Source organism: Polypterus senegalus, chromosome 13, assembly GCF_016835505.1.
Source record: "Polypterus senegalus isolate Bchr_013 chromosome 13, ASM1683550v1, whole genome shotgun sequence".
In the NCBI taxonomy this organism is placed as follows: Eukaryota; Metazoa; Chordata; class Cladistia; order Polypteriformes; family Polypteridae; genus Polypterus; species Polypterus senegalus.
The window spans coordinates 20,477,469-20,501,433 of NC_053166.1; the positions used below are offsets into that span (position 1 = coordinate 20,477,469).

Consider the following 23,965-nt stretch of genomic DNA (forward strand, 5'->3'; position numbering starts at 1 on the left):
AACTCTTTAACATTTTGGACTTTTTTTTTCTTTTGAGGAGGAACAAGTGGAAGTTTCAAACATGATAGACCCTTATCAACCCTTGAATGCAGCCCAAAAGGAGATCCAGCGTCAGTCAACCTTGCAGCTCCTCACAAAGACTGTGCTGATTCCAGAAAGTGAAGGAGAACTCTCTGAAACAATGAGCATGATACAAGACCTGAACAGCTCACAGGTGACTTTGACTGCTGGCAATGAAGAAGCTGTTACTGTTGACCAGACAGGCTGGCCCCGCTATTATGAGTCTGCTGCAACTGAGTGTGCCCTGTGTAACTTTGCCCTTTTCAAAGGGGGACAGAGGTAAGTAACTTATAATCTTTTAGCCTGACTAAGACAGTTGTAAATATATATGAAATCTACATCCTTTGTATTTAGACACAGTATTAAACTTCTGTAAGAATTTTTGTTTGTAGGTAATTATTAAAATGAACCATTAAAATATTTACTTAGGAAATGGTTATCCTTTTTTAAATTGATCTGCTTTCTATGGTTACATCCACACTATTACATTTTTAATTGAAAATGCAGACATTAGACTCCAATTTCACATTTTCTACACACTATCTCTCTGCTTTTAACACCCAAAAAAATTTTGAAAATGTTCTCCAGAGCCATATACTTCTGAAAAAGCTGACTCAGCGTTGCAATGTGGACGAGTGAAAATATAGATTTTTAAAAACAAAGATGCTAAATGCTCTCTGATTTGTTTGTGTTTGCCCTTTCCTGATTGGAAACTGTTCAGTACAATGTCTCATTCCCTGATTGTAACCCTTCACAGTAGAAAATCATATTCTCACATAGTGGCCAAGAGTTGCTTTTCGTGGTGCTTGTTGCATTGCTTACCTGTATGCATCTAAATTGTGTTTCAATTCTGCATATATGTGCAAAAGGCAAATCATTTACTAGTCACTTCAGTTTTACAATAATGTCCCTGGCCTTTGGTCTTACCATCCCTTCAAGGGTTTTTCTGCCAATGTGTGCATGCCCAGTGCAGACAAATATCTGCATCATAGTGTTAGTGTAGCCTAAAATTGCCTTCACTTTATTGCCTAATTACAGTATAGTCATATTATAACTTCTGTACTTGATTTCATTACTTTAGGAAAGTTATTTTCATAATTAAGTCCGAATGTAAACATTGTGCAAACCAATTAATCTGTCCAGTTTGAATTTAAGGGTAGATATGGCAATATAATATTTTTTCTTTATAAATGTTTTTTTTTTTTTATTCCCATGTCTTATTGTAGTTCCGTAGCTGGACAAGAAGACTGCTGGTTGTTGACTGATTCACAAATACAAACGGCTACAATTCAGCTGAAGATCTGTCTGAATCCACAGTGTCTTGCACTGCATAGTTTCAATGATATTCACTTTGGTAAGACATGTCAATTTTAATCCTAACATAATGCTTTTAATTAAGAGCAGCCTAATTTATTATTCGGTAACAAAAAGGAAGAAAACTAAGCAACCTTAGTTTGAATTCCATTCACTCTGCAATTTTTTTTCCCCTCTAGCTTCCTCCCACATCCTAAAGATGCCCATGTTGATAGTACATATGCATTCCTTATACGATAGTCTCCAGCTCCCCCACATTCCTCTAATGGGCAACATACTCTAAAAAGATACAGTGATGTGCAAAGGTATTCAATCCCCTTGAAAGTCATTATACGTTTCTGCATGACAAAAGATTTCCATACATATTTATCCATTCAGTATTTTTAATGTGAACTCTTATTTAGTAATACCTTTCCAAAGTCAAAAGAAACCATTTTCTGTACATGTTTAACTGAAGAAGAAAAACTCCAAAGTTAGTGTTTACATATGTATTCTAGCCCTACACATTAATATTTTGTTGAGAGCCCTTTTGCTGCAATAACAGCCTTAATTCTTTTGGTGTATGTACTAGTTTTGCACATTGTTCAGGAGTGATTCTTCCCCATTCTTCTTGGCAGAATTTATAGAGATCCTGTAGGGTGATGGGATGGCGCCTCAGGATAACACTTTTCAAATAATGCCACATATTCTCAATAGGGTTAAGATCAGGGCTTTGATTTTGCCACTCCAAGACATACACCATTGTGTTTTTGAACCATTCCAGTTTTGCTTTGGCCATACACTTAGGGTCATTGTCATAGTAAAAGAGAATCTTCTCATTAGCCGCAGGTTCATAGCAGACTGGAACAAGTTCTCCTGCAATGTTGTGCGATATTTGTGTCCATCCATTGTCCCTTTAGCTCTGACAAGATTCCCAGGCCCAGCACGTGAAAAGCATCCCCATAGCATGATGTTGCCACCACCATATTTAACCATAGGTATATGATGTTTCTTGAGGCATGGGCAGTGTTAGCTTTATGCCACACATGCCTCTTTGAAGACTGGCTAAAAAGTTTGATTTTGGTCTCATCTGACCATAAAACCTTCTTCCACTTCTTAACTGGGTCATTCTCAAGCTTTGTAGTAAATTCCATTCATGTTTTTATGTGGACCTTCTTAAGGAATGTCTGTTTTCTTGCTGCCTTCCTGTAGAGACCTGTTTTATGGAGAGCTTTTGAAATTGTGGACCCCTGCACCTTCACTTCAGTTTCAGCCAAACAGCATTTCAGACTTCTGAGAGTGACATTTGGATTCTTAGTGGCCTCTCTCACCAGTCAACATCTTGCTCCGATGTTTAGTTTTGAGGGATGGCCTGTTCTAGTAAGATTCTGAGTGCTGTGCTGTGCTGAACCTTCCACTTTCTGTTGGTGGGACATTCAAACTCTTCGATACATTTTTGTAGCCATTTATTGTCTTATGCATTTCAATGACTTTCTCACATCAGCATAATGTTCCTTTGTTCTCAGTTTTGCAGTCCAACAAAGACTGTGGGCCCCACAAAGGTGGCTTTTTATATCCAGACAGATATAAATGACTCACAAGTAATACCAAATTATCATTAATTATGGTCAAATGACTGTCACCTTTTTGTTGTTTGTGAATAATCTGTCATTTGTGTAATCCTAGAGCTTCCAAAGCACAGTGGCTTAAATACTTATGCAAACACTAACTTTTAAATTGTTCTGCTTCAGTTAATTATCTACAGAAAATAGTTTATTTTTACTTTGGAAATGTATCATTACAGTGCATTAAAAGTACTGAATGGATAAATATGTGTACAAAACTTTTGTCATGCAGAAAATGATAATGAGTTTCTAGAGCATGGGTGTCGAACTCCAGTCCTGGAGGGCTGCAATGGCTGCAGGTTTTCATTCTAACTATCATCTTCATTAGTGACCAGTTTTTGCTGCTAATTAACTTCTTTTGCCTTAGTTTTAATTAACTTGACTCGGGCCCCTTAGTTGTTCTTTTTCCTTAATTAGCAGCCAAGCAATAATAAGACACAAAATGAGCCGCCCCATGATCAGCTCACCTGTGCCTATCACACAATATCTGAAAATAAAGTAAGGTGGAGGTCTCAGTAAGGTTGATCTCTCAGGTCACAAAAACATTTTGGCGGAGCTCTTAGAAAAAACATAAAAATCAACAGTTTTGGAAATGTCTGCTTTGGCAAAACGAGAGCAGCAACAGGCCATGGAATTAAATAACGGGGTTTAATTAACAGCATGAATCCGCTTCTCATTAAGAGATTGTTTGGAGTTTGAAATCCCAGTTTAGCTGGTCAGCTGTTGGCTCATTTCACATCTCATTTCTGTTTGGCTGTAATTTAATGAAGAAAGGAATACATTCAGAGGACTGAATCCTTAAAAACAGGGTTATCAAAATGATGGGAAAAGAGCTTAATTAGCAGTGAAAACTGGTCACTGATTAGGAAAAGGGTTAGAATGAAAACCTGCAGCTACTTTTGGCCCTTCAGGCCTGGAGTTCAACACGCCTGTTCTAGAAGATTTGATACTTTTGACACCACTCTAAATAGAAATTCAACATCATTTGTAAGAAGGGTGGCACAGTAGTACTGATACTATACAGCCTCATGGCTTAAAAGACCTGGATTCAAATCACAGCCTTTACACAGTTTGTGTATCTGCTTTGAAATTGTCTTTGGTACTACCAAATATGTGTGTGCTAATTTAACTGGCATTTTAAAGTTACCCAGTATTAATTATGTGCGCGTGATTGTGCTCTACAATATTTAGGTTCTCTGTCAAGTACTGTTTCCTGCCTTGCTCAATACTCCCAAGTTAGACTATGACTCTCATGACCTAGAATTAGGTATTGCAGCTTTGATATTGTTTAGAGGAATGAGTAATTTAAAATACTAAAGTTGTTAATTTATTCTGTTCAATTTAAGCCTACTGTCCAATACCACATCTGAGTGCACATATTTTAGTTGCTTTTTGAGTTGTAAATTTTCAGAATATTACTGCAAGATACCATCTTCTGTACCCTCAGTTTTTGTTTTATTTTCAATCCTTTTGCTTTCTTCAAAAATATTTGAAATTTTTATTAACTGTTTATTGAGCGGTTGAAGTTTGCTTTAGTCTGGGTTAATCACACTTTACTAAGATAATGCAATGTGCAGTTGAATTTTCTTCCTTATTTAAGAAATGCTACCGTTATTAATCCTTTTATTAATAAAACTAGGTTGACCCGCCTTTTAAGGCGACCGACTTTTAAGTTGACCACTTCTTAAGGCAATTCAATATGCAGATCAATTTGATATTTTATACAAACTCATTCATTTGATTATATTGCATTTGAGCGGTATTACTTTAATACTCATAGTTTGTGTTATTTTTGTGATGAAATTTAAACTTTTCTATTTCTATATTGAGGTCACCCTTTTGAACCCCCCTGATATTTACTACGCGGTGAGGCATTTGTACTCCATCAACATTAATTATTTCCAGAGACATAATTTTGTCTATTTTTCCAGCGCATCGCGCACAAAAGCAAGGGAACAATGGGGCACCAGAACTCTGCTCACATCATGTCGATTCGTACCGCAAGCTGCAAGTAGTAAGTCTGTGATAAGCAGAATACCGCTACGCTTTCCACTCACGGGACGGAAGGGCAATCCCGACCACTTTTATATAGTAAGAAAGAAGAAGAAGATATCGCACAGTCTGGAGTAGAAAATCATCTGTCACCTGGAAAAACGAAACTACAAATCCCATCGTGCATGGCAAAATGGACGGGGCGTGTGTGAAACTATGCGCCTGCATAGCGCTCACGGGACGGAAAGACAATCCCGACTGCTTTTATATAGAAGGATTATTAATAAAATTTTAATTATTGTGTGTTTTACACAGAAACCATGCAGACCTAAAGCCACACCTTGTTTATTTATTTATTGCAATGGGGATCTTTTTGTCGTACTTATTGCTGCAATAGTATATTTTAGCTTATTACTGCTATAGATTTTCAAAATTTAAAAATACATTGGAGAGCATGGCTTTAATCTCTAAATTGAACCTGCATACATGAAGAAAATAACCCACTATCAAAGGAACAAAGGAACACTGTGGACATTCCATTGCCTTTGACATTTTTATCTTGAATTCCAGACTGCACCGCCTGATACATAATAAAACATATGAGTAAATCACAAGGGTTTGTCTTCTAAGAAGTGGCAAGAAATTAAAACATATGTTTTTATAATTTGATTGAGTGAGTTTACTGTTCAGATCAAAGTTTACAAAAAATAGCTATCACTTCTTTCCCGATTTAAAGATTCATTTAATTGCTTTGTTTATTGTATGTGATATGAACAAAACATTTTTTTATTCATGCTTAAACACAGTAAAACAAGTAAAGATGTAATATATGTAATAGTTTGTAATACATATAATAGCCTGCATAGCAACATATATATTGAAAAAGTTGTACAGTATCAACAATCACACACAGTAATAAAATGCATGCTGTTTTACAGCCCTTCACTAATGCCTGAGATTTTATTTTTAATAAAATTCAAGAGTGGTAAACAAGCTTACTTCTAACAGTTGCAGATTGATAGTTGAAGCCTGAATAACCAGGGTGTGCAAAAGCAGTGGGTTGTGCTTTTTCTTGCAGATTGCTGTGTGTTTGAGTAGAATTTGGGACAAATTATGCACCACTTTTCAAAACTGCTGTTATGCAACTGTTAGTGTAATGGAGGAGTACGGAGCCGGACATGTATTATAGATAGGGTAATCGACAGGAAGAGTAAAGAAACTCCAGCGTCACAACAGTAAAATATATACAGTTAACCATTAAAAAGAAACAACAACATGAAGATTCATGTTGAATCTTATTTGATCCAGCTAGATGTTCATGGCCAGATTGGGCTGAAAAATATGATTTGTCATGAACTGCTGGTTTATGGTTATGAATCCTGTTTAGAGTGCGACAGGTCCTGGGTTCAAATCCCAAACAAACTTGTCTTAGTTTGACCGCGCACAATGTGGTTCTTTTACCACAGTGTTTAAGTCCTATATGAATGTACCAGTGAGCGCAAAATATGTCAACCAGCAGGTTTATTTTTGTAATGGCCATGCACATTGAGTTGAGTGAATGTATAATGAAGTAGACTACTGCACTGTCATTAAGGACAACCTAGCTTTTAGGTAATCAAACAAAATTTAAGGACTGAGTGATCCTCATTTATTTGTGAAACATCATATATTTTAGGTCTATTAGATAAAAGTGAATGGATATCTGGTTTTCTGTTAATGTTAAAAGGGAACAGTCAGTTTTTTTTTAATTTTGTAATATCAAAACTCAGCAGCATGAGCTGAGCCATGCAATGCAAGCCTATTCCCTAACTACATTAATTCTTCAAATTTGAATTGTCTCTCCATCTCAATACTAGATTTTCACATTCACTAGTCTGCTTTTTTTGGTGTATTTGCAAACTGCTACATGTTTCATGACACAATTTTGTCAAAGCGTTCACATGAAAGAGTGCCTTCGGCATTAAAAGATTGAAGAACTTGAATATTACCTTGTAAGGAAAGTTAGAGAATGCTAAGCAACACATACATTTAAGTCATTAAAAAATTGACACAATATACAAAACAACCTAAATACAGTACAGTGTACATACAATAATGGTTAGGCAATGTGAAATTAGTAGTGTACAAAAGTAAATACAGTATATCACAGTCAAACATCTGAAATATTTAAAGGTATATGATTAATATTGTGATAAAGTGCTTTAATAACCTTTGCACAAATTAGTGTAAAAGTGTACATTTGTTGTCAGTAGGCTCTTTCCATTAGACACCATCAGACATACGACTGTTCTGTGTGTTGTTTTTTTATTTTTTATTAAGAGTTTCTAAAAAAAAAAAAAGGGTAAAATATACTGTAAATCAGTGGAATTTTTTTTATCTTCTTATTAATGAACTATTTGTTAAAACTAATAGTATTTAATTATTGCTTTATTTTAATTAATTAATTTGGAAACTCTGCTTAACCCAATACATAATTGTAAAGAGCCACAGCCTATCCCAGCAGCAGTGGGTGCAATGCAGACACTAATCATGCAGTTTTGCATTTCTAGTCACCCTAATCCTTACATTTTGGAATTGTTGAAGAAACTAGAGTACTAAATCCAGCTTGATTCAGGGATAATGTGCAAAATCCACAATGACAGTATCTGGACTTGGACCTTAACAAAGGACTCTTAACAGACCAGAAGTAACCACAGTTCCAGTTTTTGCGCACCATAACTTCTTACATTTTTACATATTATATGATTAAAGCAAAGTTACGCTTTTACTTAGAATTATCTCTTTCATATTTTATTCATGTAATGAAATAAAAAATAATCAGCATATTAATTGGAAATCTTTATAAACTGAGATTGTATTTTTTGCTGAAGAGCTTGGGATGTTATATAGCTGTTTCATACCAGTCTGCATGTATCATATTTATTTATCTTTCATTTATTTTCCCTTTTCTGTTTTATAGGTCTCTTTAATGTAGGTAATAGGCTTTTGGTAAGCTTGGACATTCTATTCAGAATTAGAAATGAAATAAAGCTTGGAAGAAACCCAAAGGAAGCTGCATTGTTCATTCTGGATACTCTTCAAAGCCAGCCTGGTAAATATAAAATGCATAGTGTAGTAAATATTTGCTGTAAATTTCTTACATTTCCTTAATAATGTGAAAATATTAAAATTTTCACATTATGTTTTAATGTATAGGCTATACTAACAGGTGTCTGCAGGTTTGTCTTGTGGCATATAAGCGTATTATTTGTAGTTGGTGTTTGTCAGACACATTGTTACATTCTGGTTTGTGAAGATCACAAAATGTTCACCCTTCACTTCACTTCCCACACGCATTGTAACCATGAGCCGGTCATCTGTATTCTAGTGCCACTAGTAAGTGTCGTTATTGCACCCTTGCTGATGTGTTCAAAGACTCTTGTCATTTTAAATGTACTGTAAAGCCAATCTGCCAAGATAACACAAATTAATGATTTAAGCCTAATCCCTTAGTTTTATTGCCATTTGGGATTTCTTGCAATTTATCAGGTTTATAATTAATAAATTATGACAAAATTTTGTACAATAGATCTCAGCTTTTCAAACCAATTGTGCAATAAGCACATGTCTAACACAGTTAAAAACTTGTTAAGGGCAGATTTCACAAAAATGTTGTTTTTCTTTGTGCAAAAGACCATAGACACTTGGAATAAATTACCAAGTAGTGTGGTGTAGAGTAGAACTTTGGGCTCCTTTAAATCACAACTTGATGTTATTTTGATGAAATTTAGATGAATAAGCTAGACAAGGTTAGGTTGAATGGCCTGTTCTTGTCACAGCTGTTCTAATGTGCTAAATATTATAGGGCCATTATTGTCACTTGATGGGTGTTCAGTGAAATTCTTGCTTACAAACATAATCAACATTCAACATATCATTGAATTACCAAGTTATTGATAGACAGTACTGTTTTCTTATAAATATGTATATTCACTTTGAAAAATGTTATACATAGTCTTAGTGATTTTTGCATGAAAAAATGATTTTCATTCTGCAAATATTAAATGTCATTTCTTGTAATTAGATGTGTGCTTTTTTAAACGTATTCTGCTAGAGGGCAGACAATTTATTTTTTTTTTCCTCATCAATTTATAGTAAAGAAGTTAAATCAAAGTGAGCTTTGTCAAGTCCAAGAGCTGCTGTACAGTGGATACTGGGCTTTCGAATGTCTTACTGTCAGAGACTACAATGATATGATCTGTGGAGTGTGTGGCATTGCACCGAAGGTGGAAATTGCCCAAAGAAATGCAGAAACTGTTCTTCTTTTGAAAAATCTTGAGGTAAGATAATCAGTCAAAATTAACATTTTTACGTAGTAATGTTTCCAGTTTGTTATAACCTTACAGTATAGCCAGTTCATGCTGCAAATAGTCTCTTTGGATCTGTAATATGTTCCTCCATCTCCATTAAAACTCATGGCTGTTACAGGTAGGATGCATTAGGCATCTATCTATCTGAAGAGAGCCTCAGTGTCAAGCCAACAAACGCATCTGCGATCAGCTTTGTCTTCAGCCACATAATAATAATAATAATAATAATAATAATAATGCATTTTATTTATATAGTACCTTTCCCATGCTCAAGGTGCTTTACAGAGTCTCAGAAGGAACAGCAAGATATATGTAACATTGGGTACATATATTTTCTGCATAGAACACTAAACAAGAAAAATAAGGCATGCAAAGCATTAAATAGAACAAAAGACAATAAAACAGAGTAAAATACTAAATTCAATACTGAAAGAAAAGTCTGAAGAAATAACATATTTGTGATATAACACACACACAAATAATCTTGAATATCTCCACAGAAAGGTAAAATGAAAGAAGGGGTGGAATATTAAGTTTAAAGCCTTCCTGAACAGATGAGTTTAAAATTTTTTTAAAAGAATAAATTGAGTCAGCAAATTAACTTTGGGAGGTCATTCCAAAGACTGGGTGCTCTACAGCTGAAGGTGCTGTCACCCACAGAGTGCAGTTTAGTGTGGTACACAAAAAGATTGCCAGAATCAGAGGACCTTAGTGGGTGAACAGGAGCATAGTGATGAGGAAGGTCACTGATGAAGTCCGGTGTGAGGCCATTTAAATCTTTGTAGGTTATTAATGGAATTTTGTATTCAATCTTGGAAGATACAGCCAATGAAGGAGAAGCAGGATGGGTGTTATGTGCTCACTGTTACTGCCTCGTGTAAGGACTCTTGCTGCAAAGTTTTGAGTCAACTGGAGTTGTGATATAAGATTTGAAAGCCCCCCTGCCAGTAGGGAGTTACAAGAATCGAATGAGGATGTGATAAAGGCTTGGACAGGTTCCTCAGGATTAGAAAAGGACAGGAATGAAAGAACGCTAGATATGTTACTGAGGTGGAAGTAAGAAAGTTTCTTAATGTGGTTAATGTGGGTAGGGTAAGAAAGGGAGGAATTAAAAATGACATCATGATTCCTTGCATTAGAAGAAGGTCTGATGAGATCATCGTCAAGTGTGATTGAAAAAGGAGCTCATTTTCTTAAGATCCAGTTTAGCGCCAATTTGCAGTTCAGTTAATACTGTATATATGTTTCCACCAGCAAAGTCTTATTCTGATAACCAGGCTTTAACTTAAGACCATACAGGGGACTTGTACGTTTAAAATACAGTTGGAGCTCAGAAAACGTAAGTGACTTACTCATGTCAAAGAGTGGACTAAACCAACAACTTTAATGTCCAATATCTTAGCTAAAATTCCACACTACCTGTATTTTGCCATACTATTTTATTGTGGAAATTAAAATAAATAAATAAAAACAAAAATGAGTTTGTCTCTTCAGAGAACTTCATAATATGTTTGTCTTTTCATTTGTAGTTCACTTGGCCTGCTTTTGAAACATCAGAGGAGGTAAATGTTGATGACTTCTGGTCAACAATTGAAATTGAAGCAATTGAGCAAGCAGCATTCCCATCCAGTATCCCAATCACAAAATTTGATGCTTCCATTATTGCTCCTTTCTTCCCTCCTTTAATGAGAAGTTCTATTATTGTAAATACTGAGAGGCACAAGCATTCATGTGAACAAAGTGTAACAGGTATTTTTTTTCCCTTTTTATTATGTTATTAATGATAAAAATGTGTTGTAATCAGTAGGCAAAACAAATCATGATATGTCAAAACATTGTTTCATGCAATGAAAATTTGTGTGGCTTTTCAAAGAACTGGATAATACCTTTGTCTGAACTAGTGCTGTCATTCTGCCTGAGATAATGCAGTATACTGCAAGTGTTACATCAAATTGTACTGTGCCACTTATTCACTATGATTCTTTTAAATCACAGCAGACTGTTGCAAAATAAACAATGGCAACAAAATCAACAGTTGAATTAAAATTACTAGGGGGCTTCGCTCCCTGCTCACTTCGCTTGCCAACCCCCCCAGCCTGCACTATGCATCAGCCACTTCACGTTTGGATTTTACTTTCACCAAACAACAAATCTTTTAATTCTGATGGCAACACGAATTAAACGTTCTACAAGTCTCTGACTTAAAGTTTATATCTGAACAATATATTCTATCTGTTTTCGCTGTTCAGTTATTTCACCGAGTAATAATTTCTGTTTGTTTGTGCTATCATTTTTTTTAGTCTTTCGAATTTTAGTGCTTTCATTATCTCTAACTTGCTCTGCGTGTGTATCGCGACAACATTTTTGAATTCTTTACGATGTTCTACTTTGTCATCTACTCTTTGTCTTTTATTTCCGGCCCCAGGTGTGGTTAAATCTCTTGGCACAAAGTCTTTTCTCGTGGGACGTGACAATATCTCTCTGAAAAGGTCACGTCTTGTCCCAGGCTAAAGTCTCGTCTCATCCCAGAATTTTTTTGTTATAATAGAGAGATCATTTTAACAAGTGTTGATGCTACATTGTTTAAATGTTACATAGATGCTACAAGTCTGGCAAAAACAGGGCTCACAATTCGAAAGACTCCTTCTCACTTTTAGCAAATTAACCTTTCCACTAAACTGTTCTCTAGTACAGTCTATTCCAATTTTTCATTGCATTTACATTTTATTAATTTACTTAGGTGATAATCAACATGACTTTCAGATTAATTATTTGCATGTCTTATAATTGTAGGAGGACTGCCAGGTTGAATAACTTGCTCACTGACATGTATGAAGTCAGTGATTGAAAGCAGGTTTACAGTTGTGGTTTATTCTGTGTGACATGCTGGCCGTTAGACCACACTGCCCAAAAGAAGTTCTTTCTGGTTTGACAGTGCTGGTAATAAATTACTGTAGCTTGGAAGACACCAGAGTAACTGTTTTAATTAAAAAAATAGCTTTGTATGAAATCATAATCATTCACTAACTTTTGACTTACACATCCAGGATAACTGAATCACTAATATGCATTACAGACATACAAATAACTTTACAGAAGCATTATAATTTATCATACAAGCCACATACTGTGCATATGTTCACAAATATTGCATAGTTTCTATGTTCTTCTGAAAATGGCATGTTTATTCCTCATTAAAGGCCACTCAAGTAACAGTAATTGTGAAATTATGTTTTAATGGTAATTTTGAAATATCAAATTATGTATCTTTATTTATTAGCAAGCATTTATCTATGAGATACATGATAATGTATCATTCTTTCCTGAACTGTGTTCACATAAAATTGTAGCATTGTATTAACGAGTATGTTTTTATACTTAAATTTCAGGAAATATTGGTGCTTTTGTCAGGTTAATACATGAGGGTACCTTAAAACCATTCCACATCAACTCGTACAGTGAAAAAGAACTGAGAGAATTTCTAAATGCATGCAATATAGAGAGTCAGCCAGAAGATACAAAGGTAAGAACATGACGTAAAAATATAATTTGCTCTTGTCAAATTCAGTTATTTTTTCATGCTGTTTTTTAGATCGATACTATATTAGGGAAATGGGTAGATTGAAGTTTAATTTTTTCAGTAGTTTGGTAGTCATTCTGTGTTTACCACTATAAACAGTTCTAGTCATAGAAGAAAGAATCTAATTTTTGTTGTCTACTTATAGTAGAAGTATAATTGATCTAATACCACACATCATCGCAATGTCTACAGGTTTGCATGCTGTCAAAGTTTTAAATCAGTGGCTAATTCATATCTGTAAATGAGATCCTTTCTGTTTGACTTTTCTGTTTAGCTTTTTCTGCATTGAGTTAGTACCAGGAATCATACTTTACCTGTTTAAGGTGTACCATATCTACTATATCAAAGTTGAGCACAATGCTGTAATTAAATGTTTAAGTTATAGTTTTTTTTCTTATTTTATGTAATCTTATTGTATAGAATGTGCTTTTGTCCTTGAATTGAAGATTTATCTTATACACATGTGAATTCTATTCAACATACTGTATGCAACCATAACATTTGATTTGACAAACCTAGACAGGCACTTTGGAGGCATTTGCTGTTGCCTTTTATGAAACTCACAAGCAGGAGTGATGATAAAAGCACACTTGTAAGAGCACTTTGCTCACTTTCATATGTATGTATGTCCTGGGCTTTGAATGTATGCTGGTGAGATCACCAGTCCTGGACTAGATTCTTAGAAAGTTTTATTATTTTTATTATATTTTATATTGCTTTTGTTTTTTTTTCCCTACTCCTTAGAAGAAATTACACACACACCTGGAAACACAGATCTTAAGATAATTTTGGCATACACACTTCTCCAGCATGCTGAGGTTACAGTCCTTGGAGTCAATCACTAGAGATCGCAAAATTGAGGTATCTTAAATGCAAATCTGCCAACTATTTATTGACACTTAAATGACTGACGCATGGCCTGCTGCCAACCATTCTAATATCTCCCCATATCCACCTCTTATCTTCCCACTATGCATGTCTTGACTAGACATTATAGCTACAAGCAACACCCACCATGATGCTAACTTTACAACCCCAAATGCTGCCTAGTGTAAACAATGGAAAAATCACTTCCAACTTGCCACAGGCATTAGCCTTCTCCAATCCCACCCTACCTCTGTAGTTCTGAAGAGAGCACATTAAAAGACATTTTAGTTTTGCAACACTTGAAAACAGTACAAAATAAACCAGCAGTGAAACCTTACTATTTATGAAATGTCCAAACTGTTTAATTTCAATGTCTTTCTTTGAGTATTGTACAGTACATTTTATGTAAGGAAGAGCTGAAGCTCATTGCAGTGTAATGCACGTCTGAATTGTTTGATTTGTAATTTTAAACTGTGGAGCAGAGGTGTAAATCAAGGACAAATATATGTTTGTCTCAAACATTATGGAAGATACTGTATGTGTCACATGACATTTTAAAGCAATCGTCTATAACTTATATTAACAATTTAATATTTGATATAAGGAATTATGCAACCTTAGCAGCATATTAACACCAACACAATGCAGAGCAATAATCCAAAGAAAAAAGCAGTTTTTCAATGCTCAAAATGAATTAAATTGTTTATTTTCTTTATGTATGGGGTAATTTTATTAATAAAAAAAGAATTGTATATAAATTGTCACAATGGTTGTGTTAAAGCAGAATCTTAGACAGTATCTTGAATACTGTAATTCCATCCAGTATAGCAAGCTTATTAGTCATTAAGAAATAAAACTGAGTTATCATGATTATTTTTAACTTTTCATTTAAAAATATCATTGTGTCTGAACAATCTAAATACAAGAGAAGTGGATATCAGGTTTTTGATTAACTTAAGAGCTGTTGTATTTTAATAGCTCCCTTGTAATTTGTGCATGCAATTTAAAGAAGGACAGTGAACAGAAATATAGTTGCTGGGAGAGGGCATTGGTGCAGTCAGAAATGAGTTTGTGTGTTAAACTGGAAAGGAATGGCTACAGACAGCTTATCCCAGTCAGCGAGTGAGTCATAGTGGCATTAGTACAGTATATGCTTTCAAAATTAACTCAAAAGATATTGCGACTATTGAGGTATTTAACATTGAATAACACATTTGCAAATATGCAGCCTAACTGATTAACTTTTGATATATGTTTGTTCAAAAGTATGATGTTAGTTAGACAAACAGAATACTTTTAATTGTGACAGTGTTTTTTCTGTAACCAATTAGTCTTTGATTAAATAAAATTTCTTTGTTATGTGTAATTAAAACATCTGAGTATGTTTCCGTAATTTCTCAGCTGCTTTAACTTTGAATTACTTATGTGAAGGTTGTTTCCGAAGTGTGCATTCCAGTGTATTATAATAATATAACGCATAATCATGTACTGACTTGTATATGCTTAGTTAACCATATTAGCATACATACAAACGTGATATTTTCAAATATTTTATATCCATATTTTCAAGGTTGACATTTGAATGGGGATGAAGATAAACATGGTTGTAATTAGCAGAGCCTCGAAATGTTTGGCTACTAATTTTGTATACCTATTTAATTGATCAATAATTTTATTGTTCCATGTCAGGCAGGTTACATATTGGTAGAAGTTTTTCTTAGATTTCTTCAGGCTGTAGTGATTGAAAAAACTGTGGTGCTTTTGGCACAAGTGACTTCAAAGAAGCGGACCACGAACCACACCTGCTAACTAGCTCAGCCTTTATTTCATTCTCCCCAATTGTATTGTTCTGCCGATGATGGAGTAAACAGATTAGTTAGATTAGGGTTCATTTCCAGATCCTGTTCTCCATATAACAATCAGATTTTCTCTGAATATTTGATAGGGTCAACTGATGCCGGATAGAATGCTGCCCAGCATTTGCCCTCTTTCTCTGATAACAGCACAAAGACTGTGGTGCTGTTTCTACTGTTTCATCATTTCGAATATTTGCAAAGTATTTTCTTCCATCCAAACAATTTATTCAATCGTAACTGCTCTGTAATTCACAATTTCACAATATCCAATGATAAATCACTTGCAACAAACATTGTCCTTTCTGTCCTTTCAGTGTTATTCAGTCTAGGAAATATAGTTCTTAAATGAATCAGGCGTACTTGTTAAATTGGGCCATCTAGAACCCCTGACCATTAGGATAATACTCCAGTTTGTGTACACAATAATAGTAATAATCTTGCATTTTATGTTGGCCCCAAAAGTGAAGAAAGTGATTGTACTTCAATTTCAATAACTGACATTACTGTAATGTAGATTCCTCTGGCTGCCCCTTATATTCATGATGTCTTTTTGTAGTTGTCTTAGCTTTTTGCTCCTGCACACTATTGTAGGCCACCCAAAGTATACTTCTGATGACCTAATAGCCCATTCATTTGTAACAGGATGACCATTTGCTTCACTTTCAATGCCAGTAAAAAAGTTAATTGGCAATTGAAATTGCCATTTAAGTATCAGATAATATGAGCAGTGGTGACATGAACACTAGTTTTATAGGCATAGGTAATCTAAGAAAGATACCGAGGCCAATATCTCTTCTATGCTGGAGGTAGAATTCATAGCAATCCTGCAACATTTCATAAAACTTCAACCTGTTCATTACCTTAGAGATTGGTTAGTGGTTGTCGTACGCTTTTGAATCTAATATTCTTAGAAAAGCTCTTTAACCAGATTACTCTCAAACTCTGTTCCCTGATCAGAATTGATATGAGGTGGGATCCCTAAACTTAGAGCCAATGATGAAACAAGAATAACAGTACAGGACCTCTGATCCTTTGAAGGCCATCCTGCTGACCCCAAAACAGTAACATTAGTTGACGTGGTCAAATTAGGCCTGATTTCTCATATATGGCAAACTTTTGGCTGAACTGCTTTGGCCAAAGCAAATCTTTCAAAATCGCGACACCAGTGCTCAACATCCTTTGCCATACCTGGGCCAATAGCAATGATCCTGTACCAACTGTAATGTAAATCTACTTCTAGTGGTCATGGGCATCTTTTAAGGTGAGTAGATGCTTAATCCTGCAGCCACTGAGGTAGTAACTGTTAGACTACCAAACCCTCACCTGCACCATCGACCCTTCATGGAAGAACCCTTTGTGCTCAACCAGCCACTCCTACTGACAAAGCAGCTGTTTAATAACTGAAGACATTTGCTCTCATGCTTGTCATGAAAGGCATGGACTGTCTTGACACTTCTCTGTACTGACCCAATAACTGGATCCCATTCCTGTAGCAATCTCAAATTCACAGGAGAATAGCCAGATGCAGTTGTATAAATAATTTCCTAAAAAACTGTTTATGTATCATCTTTGATTTTACTTTCAATTACAGTCCTGTAGCTGCGTTTTCCCATAATTACCAAAGTTCAGCAGCTTCAACTCAAAAAATGGGATTCAACAAAAGCCTGACGCTCAAAAAGGATTCCACAGAAAAAAATATCTTCGTTTTTGAAATTTTAGTTAATTTTGAAGTTAAACAGTTTGCACAAAGTAAAGGAAAATTAAAATAGCAAATAAGGAAAAATTATTGTTAAGAAAAGTTCAGTTCTAAGCCTAATCTTGTTACATCTCAAATCGTTACTATTTACTTAACATTTCTGAACCATTTCAAAACGACCAGAAAACTGTATGCTGATCCCATTTCTAAGCTTAAAGTGAGTCTTTTAAGTCCCTATGTAATGGGACCTGTTCTAAACAACAACTGAGCTCATTATCACACTGTTTCTCAGTTACAGTAAGAAGGTTCTATCTCTTGCTAACTTATAGGGGGAAAAGACTATACCATAAGTTATGACTATGAATGAAATTTATGTTCTATTCAAATTAAGCAAACATTAATATGAGTTTAACTCAAAACTTTAACTTTCTAAGATTGGCTCTTACAAGTCCTAAGGAAGATATTTCTAAACCATACTGTGTTTGTATTGTGTTTATTTACATGTTTAAATCTTTTACTTTATAGTAGTTTTACATACTATGAATAATAACACATATTGTATTTTTTAATAAAATGGGGGGAACATAAAACTCAAACTTGTTAATTCTTCTCAGTTGATAAAACATCCTTTATAATGCTCATCAAGATAATGTTTATGAGTTTGAATATGTAGATATAAGCATATGTGTTGTCACAAAATCAAAGAAGCCACAGAAAGGTTTGGGGCAGCCACCCGTACATTATTCCCTGGCTGCAAAATGATTTAAAGGTTTGTGCTGATGTGTACAGATTGGAGTCCAGAACAGAACTAAGGGGATGGAGGAAAGGTGGTGGCTTTAAAGGTCCGTGTAGGAAGTGACATCAAAGGGGCAGGCACCGGAAGGGTCTTCATCCATAGGCTCACACCCGGAAGGGACATCAAAGGGGCCAGAACCAGGAAAGACGTCATCAGTGCCAGGTGGAATTTCCCATGAACGGTCTATAGAAAAGCGAGAGAAAGAGTCAGTGCACTCCGCTACCTCCCGGTCTGGCTCGGAATTACTGTCATTCAAGCCTTTTAGATGTCTCCCATACGCATGTGTGTGACAGTATATATATTATACTGTATCTCTAATTGTATATTTCCCTAGAATATATTTTTAAACATAAAATGTTATATTGACTTCCTTTTCTGTATCTCATTTCAGGAACAGATGGGATTTTCTCTCCTTGCACTCTACGCATACATTCAGAATGGAGTTCTGACTACAAAACAGCCTCCTTCACATATTACTGGAGGCAAGTTATACAAAATTTGCCCTCACCAGGTAAATATATTATTTATATTGTATTTAATATATCTTTAGTCTACACAGTTCTGTTAGCACAGTCAGGAAATGGTGATAATAACTGACTCCAAATATTAACTGAAAAATCTTTTGTTGGAAGAAAAAAAGTACAACTAACTAGTTTAAATTAAATTAAATGCTCCCTCACTCAGTTTGTCTAAAGATCAGCATGGGAAAATGCCAGCATAGACCTCATTAAAAGAAAAATGATTACCCAACTAAAATAAAGTTTGCAATAGACATTGAATGGAGTGCACACAAATATTTGCCAAAATGTAGAAATCATTTGCTAAGCAAACTTCTTTGGAATGTGAAAACACCCATAAAATGCTAAACCTACCTATCAAATATGCAAAAAGGCAAGTGTAAATACTATTTTCTTTATGAGCTTATTTGGTGAAATATAGGATACTAGCCATGCCGCATATAATTATTTATTGATGAGTGAACACTTCCTGAAAGACAAAGTTGTCCAAATGGGGAGGGTTTGAGGATACAACTGTCAGTGAATGAAAAGATGGAACTCTGGAGAGAGCAACATACAAATGTCCCTGAGTGAAAACAGGTTTTGGCAGATACAGGCATATTTTTTTGAAAGTTTGTCCTTGTGCCTTATTAATAGTCATTGCAATCGCCAATCTAACAGGAAATTGTCTGCGTATAAAAGTAAAAGGCAAGTTAGAATCTGATGGGGTCAGGGAAATCCGGGGAATAAAAACAGTTTGTGAGGTAGCAGATGTGATAGTATTACACTCCAGTACATTATGGTGAATGCTGGTAACAGATAGTCTAGTTTTATTACAGAGACCTTTTGCTGGCAAGAGGTTCCTGAGAAGTATGATGACTGAACCAATTTTAATTTTGAGTTTATGCGGAGGCATGCCAGTGGGAGTAAGACTATTAAGAAATTCTTCAGGGAATGCAAGTTGATCTGCAGGATCGTCTGTGACGATGGAGTGAACGCTGGTGAAAGTTACTTCGTTGTTAGGGATAAGTTTCAGCACCTGTTCATTAAGGTGTAGTGACTCTTCATTGGTGATGCTTAATATAGCTTGCGTACTGAATTGTTCCAGAGTGACAGTTGAGAAGTCGATGTTGCCATATAATTGCCTCAAGAGCAATGTTGGAAACCTGCGGATGGTGAGAGTTGGCGGGCAGGGCTTTGTCGTTCATTCCCCATGACGTGGGAGGATAGTTAGAGTGGGCGTTTGTGGCTCTTTTGTGCGTAACCCATGGGCGGGGCTGTTAGAGTTGGTGGGTGGGGCTCTGTGAGTTGGCGGTCGTGGCCTCTGTCTTGCGTGCGGTGAAAAGTCAACATGGCTCAGAGGTGCATGTGGACTTTTGCACAGACGAATGCGACTGAGGCTGTGTTTGATGAGTTGTTCCATGCGGGCACATGAGCAGGCAGTGCACATGCCTCGAGAACGAGACTGGACGCGGGAGGACGGTTACAGTTGACATGCGTGGCTCTGTCGTGCGTATCCCATGACGCGGTAGGAGGGTTAGAGTTGGCGGGCGGGGCTCTGTCGAGCGTATCCCATGGTCTTAGAGTTGGCGGGCGGGGCTCTGTGAGTTGGTGGGCGTGGCTCTCTGTCTTGCTTGCCCTTAGTGAATTTTATATATATATATATAGAGAGAGAGAGAGAGAGAGAGAGAGAGAGAGAGAGAGAGAGAGAGAGAGAGAGAGAGAGAGAGAGAGAGAGAGAGAGAGAGAGAGAGAGAGAGAGAGAGAGAGAGAGAGAGAGAGAGAGAGAGAGAGAGAGAGAGAGAGAGAGAGAGAGATATTAAGTTACAGGTAATGCAAGCTTCCAAATTACTGGCAATTTGTAACAGAAACAGGCTTTTTACCCGGAAAATCTTAGTGGAAAAAGAATGCTATTGTATTTTATCTTGTGTTATTTTACTCTTTGCTGACTCCAATAAAATTAATTGTATGTTCTACTTTCTTAGGTTATATGTGGCTCAAAATATATAGTAAGAGGAGAATCGGCTCGAGACCATGTTGATTTACTGGTATCTTCACGCTACTGGCCACCGGTTTATGTTGTGGACATTGCAAGACAAGTGGCTGTTAGCACCGATATCTGGTATCCAGAATTGGCTGCTCAAATGTGGGGGAAAAACCAGGGTTGCTTCTCAGATCCCATGGATATGCCAAAAGTAAGTGTTTCATAATGGCTTGTATTAATTGCTAAGTGGATACTCTTGTGTTAGGGAGAAAAACTGTGCAATTTAAATAAGCATTTTTCTTTAAATCAGTATGAGAAGTCAGACATTTGATGTTCTTAAGTTATTTAAAGGATATGCATCTTAATCAGAAAGATATATAGCATCTTCCGGATCTATTTTAACTGAAATTTTCCAGATGATCCTTTTGTATGGTAAATTATCTAATTTATAGTTGTGAGGCAACAGAAGCATTGTTCCACTGTTTCACATATATTAAAACATGCTTGTAGACATTTTCATTAGTTTGTGATCCTACTTACTCCAGTTGTAGTGCTGTAGGAGTCTAAGCTTATCTCCACACCCTTGGGAACAAGGTAGGAATTATTCCTGGATAGGCCAATGTTTATTTTCTTCATGATTTATATTTTTTATTTGAGTCTATTGCTTTTTTTCCGCAAATCCTTCCTTAGAAAACCATATTACAAAGTTTTTTAAATGTCCAACAGAATTATAAAAGAATATCTATATCTTAATTTTGTTGTCCAGTAGTTAATATAGGGTATAACAGGAGAGAGAAAGCTCTAAGTGTAATATTTCAGTGATCTCAGATTTTTGCAAATATTTCCATATATGTGTGTTCACAAGCAGATAAGTGAGTTATTGATAGAAAAAAATTAATGGTAAAATAGCAAAGCATTTTGCTTCTTTACATGTTTGTCATGTTCAATCCTGATCAACTGTATGTCTTGTGGGATGGTTCACTCCTTTAGCTACCTTTCAGAACACAGTAGTATCACTTACTTCTCACATCCCATCTTTTTCTCATTCTTTTTTGGCTATCATTAGTAAGAAAATCACTCGGGGTCCAGTCTATTCCTGTTTCATATCCTCCCTGTAGCTTAAGTGGATAGCTGCTGCTTCTGTCTTGGGGATCCTAGGTTTGCAGAAAACCTCTTTTCGTGAGAAAACAGAAACATAGAGGAACGGGACTTGGACATTTCCTCGCCATTGACATTGACCATGGCCTCATCATCTTGTGCTTTGCTCATTTTTCCAGTATCTATATTCAGTTGTGCTTTTAACATAGGGCAGTTTGTAAACCATCTCCCCGGATTTCTTCTGGCGAACTCTAGGAATCAGTTTTGATCTCTGGTGCAGTCCTCTTATGGTTATAGGCACACCAGACTAGAACTCTCTTAAGGAGTTAGTTCTTGGGTCACGAACTATATGTTCCTTTATTGGGACAACATGGCATCTGACGTCTGCTGAGCTATTTGTTCTTTAGACCCCTAGGTGAACATTGCATACTTCCTCCACGGTACAAAACTGCATTCCTTTGAGTTTGTTTTTCATCTGCAGGAGCAAGAAAAAGTAGAACGGAGCAACAAGTGACATTTCCTCTCGCTCCACTTGTAGACCTGTGTTTACTTAAAGCTTCCTCTTTAAAAGCAGCTTCAAGCATCACTACAGTTTCAGCAGCTGTTTTCACTAAGAGAGACCAAAATTTAACGTAGACTCGCTGTTCTTTATGATCACCCATCACAAAAATTATAGAACATGTTTTATAAGCACCAAGAAAAACCAACACGAAATGGCGTACAAGCAATACAGAGCAACGGCACTTGGCAGAATGCCACAGAATACTGTAAGTGTGCTATACCTAGCAGCGAAATTTGCAACAATGTCTAGATTGTGTGCCAGGTACCGATTCCGGTTATTTTTGGGCACCCCCTCTTATAAAACCTCTCCTTTTGCTATTATGATTTACCTCTAACTTTAAGGCAGAAATGAGCCCTGGATAAAATTCTTGTACACTGCAGGACATACTCATTTACACACTCACATTCACTAATATTGAGCCAGTTTAGAGATATTAAGTAAATGGACCTGCACATCTTTAGGATATAAGAGAAAAACACATGTAAAAGTGAGTCTAGTCATGGTGAATTTAAAAATATATAAAAAAAAATAATTTGACAGGCTTAAAAAAATGAAATTCAATAATGACTCATTGTAGTGACAGCATGTGAACTTAATTAAATCACATACCTTCTGATCCAACTCAGTTTAGGTTTTGCTGTCAACAAAAGACAGTAAGACTTCTACTTAACAAGATTTTTTTTGTCTACAGTATGTCTCATGCCCTGAGTTGTTGGACCAGCAGTACACCATGGACATGACTGTGGCTGAAAACCCATTAATGCACCCTATCACCAAATCAACTGCAAGATGGATTGTGTCTTCTGAAGAGGACCAGGTAGATCATGAGGAGACAGCTTCAGCACATCACTCCATGTCTTTATGTCATGAATTGGAACAATATGGTGCTGTCATCCAAGCTGTCAAAGACAGCAAAATTAACAGTGTACGTCAGCAACCATTCACCTTTGATAATGCAGCTTATTATTATCTCTACAATCGACTCATTGACTATTTCACCAGCAAGGATATTGTCAACCGTCAAATAACAGATATACTGCAGAGCTGTCAGCCAGGAGAGGTTGTAATTCGTGATACTCTTTATCGGCTGGGTGTAGCTCAGATAAAAACAGAACTGGAGCCAGATGAGGAAACATCTCTATAGATGGAGTCAATTCAAACCCCTTTTTAATTTATACATGGATCTGATTTTTTGGTAATAGTCCTGCTGTCTCCAAAAGAAACTACAGTTTAATTAATGGTAATGGGGATAAATAAAGAGGCAGTAGTGGCTGAGATTGCATTAGCTGCTGTGCAGCTGTCCGCACCTATTACAGACACTATAGTATGGAGCAGCTATTTATATGTGAAGTAAGAAAGTTCTTACTGAACTGAAGATTTGCACAGATGTTCACTGGAGGCTAACAAGTGATTGACCCCTCAGTTATCTTCATCAGTATCAATATTTATATGAAATGTAGTTGCCTTTTTGCAGCCATCCAGTCCTCAATTAATTTTGTATTGTAATTTATATTTTTGCAGAAAAATGTTGTATACGTGACATAAGTAAAGTAATGCAATAAAGACCACAAGTGGATTTTCTGCATTGGTGGAAAGCAGCCAAGTTGAAATGTGGCCTAACTTTGAAAGAACATTGTCAATGAAGGAAGCAGGGGAAACTAAAGATGCAACTGGCCAACAAAAAAATAAATCTCTGTAGCAAGAAACCTG

The 23,965-nt window shown here is 36.0% G+C and overlaps 1 protein-coding gene across 5 annotated transcripts in view; it reads left to right on the forward strand.

The window, feature by feature from the left end:
• Window positions 1-23,965, forward strand: part of hmgxb3 (HMG box domain containing 3) — a 49,831-nt gene extending 25,866 nt beyond the window's left edge. For 4 of the 5 annotated variants that reach the window (XM_039774611.1, XM_039774612.1, XM_039774614.1 and 1 more), the window contains 9 exons: window positions 38-339; window positions 1,287-1,414; window positions 7,930-8,061; window positions 9,105-9,289; window positions 10,849-11,068; window positions 12,709-12,842; window positions 18,506-18,625; window positions 20,597-20,806; window positions 22,947-23,965. In XM_039774611.1, coding sequence (XP_039630545.1) covers window positions 38-339; window positions 1,287-1,414; window positions 7,930-8,061; window positions 9,105-9,289; window positions 10,849-11,068; window positions 12,709-12,842; window positions 18,506-18,625; window positions 20,597-20,806; window positions 22,947-23,399 — 1,884 coding nt within the window. In that variant the 3' untranslated portion in view covers window positions 23,400-23,965. Of the gene's footprint in view, window positions 1-37; window positions 340-1,286; window positions 1,415-7,929; window positions 8,062-9,104; window positions 9,290-10,848; window positions 11,069-12,708; window positions 12,843-13,643; window positions 14,079-18,505; window positions 18,626-20,596; window positions 20,807-22,946 lie in introns of those variants that run through there. The other variant, XM_039774616.1, reaches the window with a different exon arrangement.